Source organism: Octodon degus, unplaced genomic scaffold (assembly GCF_000260255.1).
Source record: "Octodon degus isolate 3935 unplaced genomic scaffold, OctDeg1.0 scaffold00115, whole genome shotgun sequence".
Lineage (NCBI taxonomy): Eukaryota > Metazoa > Chordata > Mammalia > Rodentia > Octodontidae > Octodon > Octodon degus.
In genome coordinates this window covers 7,387,573-7,389,476 of record NW_004524691.1, presented here as the reverse complement: position 1 = coordinate 7,389,476, position 1,904 = coordinate 7,387,573, and the positions used below count along the sequence as shown (strand labels likewise).

The window sequence follows — 1,904 nt, the reverse complement described above, 5'->3', positions numbered from 1 at the left end:
GAAACTTCAGCAGTACAGGAAAAACTATTTTCCCAATAAATTTACGAAAACCTAAGAAAATTGTACATTTTTTCTTTTCTTTCTTTCTTTTTTTTGGTTATTGTTGTTGTTGCGGTACCAGGGATTGAACTCAAGACCTTGCGTTTGCCAGGCAAGTGCTTATTCTACTGAGCTATCTCCCTGGCCCGGTAACTGTTTCTTATGGTATGTTAATATCTAATTTGTTGCTATTTCACTTAACAGGGTATCATAATTGTCAGTTTCTCTGTAAGCTCACACTAAGATGGCCTTTGTGACATTAACGACTGTACAGTGCACTGCCAGAGAACTTGGTTCCTGGACTGAGTACACTGCATCCTCCTTTGCCAAAATAACCAACGTGGTCCAATCTTGAGGCTTGGAAAAATTTTACAGCCAGCCACACCCAAGGTACAATAGTGAACAGCAAGTAAAGAGACACAGAGCATAGAGATGCTAGCAACAAAGGCTTTAGACTATAAGCATCCACAAACTCATAGGGAGGACAGTTAGGGAAACAATGCTCTTCACAATAGCATCAATAAAAATGAAGTACTTAGGAATTAACCACCTGAAGATTTTAAAGGCATCTACAATAAAAATTACTGTACTCTGCAAAAGGAGATTGAGGAGGACACTAGGAAATGGAAAGATATCCCAGTCACTGTGACATACCAATATAGTCAAAATCACCATACTTTTAAAACTGCTATATAAATTTAAGCAGACCCAATTTAAAAAATGAATAATATTCCTCACAAAAATGGAGAAAGCGATGGCGGTAGCCGTGGCGGCGGCGTGGCTGCTGCTGCTGTGGGCCGTGGCCTGCGCGCAGCGGGAGCGCGACTTCTACGACTTCAAGGCGGTCAACATCCGGGGCAAGCTGGTGTCGCTGGAGAAGTACCGCGGCTCGGTATCCCTGGCAGTGAACGTGGCTAGCGAGTGTGGCTTCACAGAACAGCACTACCGAGCCCTGCAGCAGCTACAGAAGGACTTGGGTCCCCACCATTTCAATGTGCTTGCCTTCCCCTGCAACCAGTTTGGCCAGCAGGAGCCAGACAGCAACAGGGAGATTGAGAGCTTTGCCCGCCGCACCTACAATGTTTCTTTCCCCATGTTCAGCAAGGTTGCAGTCATTGGCACTGGTGCCCACCCTGCCTTCAAGTACCTGACTGAGACTTCTGGGAAGGAACCCACCTGGAACTTCTGGAAGTACCTAGTGGCCCCAGATGGAAAGGTGGTAGGTGCTTGGGACCCGACTGTGGCAGTGGAGGAAATCAAGCCTCACGTCGTAGAACTTGTGAGGAAGCTTATCCTGAGGAAGCGAGAAGATTTATAACCACATTCCCTCTTCTCCTCTCCGATTCATCCCCATCTATCTGTGTATAGATGACTAGACAAACTGAAATGGTGCTTCAAAGGGAGAAACCCACCAAATCTCTTCTCTTTGTTTTTACCCCACCTGTTGTCCCCTCTTACATGGGGAAAAATAAGTCTAAAATTTTGGCCATTTGAATTAAAACAAAACTAATAGGCATTTCTGGCCAATGAGAGCTCTTAACAGTGAATCACCAGCCAATAAGAACCTCTATGTGATGAATCATGTTGCTTCTAAGATCCTTTTGCCAATGAAACGTGTGACAATCTCCTGCCCAGCCAGGGCTTTGTCAAATGGGGCCAATTCCTACCTCACAAGGCTGTTGTGAGGATTAATATTAATCACCTGTGAAACTATAGGCAGTGGTAGCCAAATAGAAGGCATCCAATAAATACTTTTTATTGCTTATAAACCAAAAGATAACTTATGATCAATAAAAACTTGCACCTAACATGAATTTTCAGCCAATGGAAACCTACACCAAATACTTATTTCTGGTTGTGTTTTT

At 43.9% G+C, this 1,904-nt stretch overlaps 1 protein-coding gene across 1 annotated transcript; it reads left to right on the top strand.

Moving 5' to 3' along the window:
• Window positions 1-793: 793 nt before the first annotated feature.
• On the top strand, window positions 794-1,895 carry LOC101579488 (glutathione peroxidase 7). The gene has a single exon (XM_012516610.2). The coding sequence runs from the start codon at window positions 794-796 to the stop codon at window positions 1,355-1,357; it is 564 nt and encodes a 187-aa protein (XP_012372064.1). The 3' UTR covers window positions 1,358-1,895.
• The last annotated feature ends 9 nt before the right edge of the window (window positions 1,896-1,904 follow it).

Bases quoted from the DNA above. Each gene is read 5' to 3' on its own strand.
- LOC101579488 (XM_012516610.2), top strand. From the start codon at position 794: ATGGCGGTAGCCGTGGCGGCGGCGTGGCTGCTGCTGCTGTGGGCCGTG.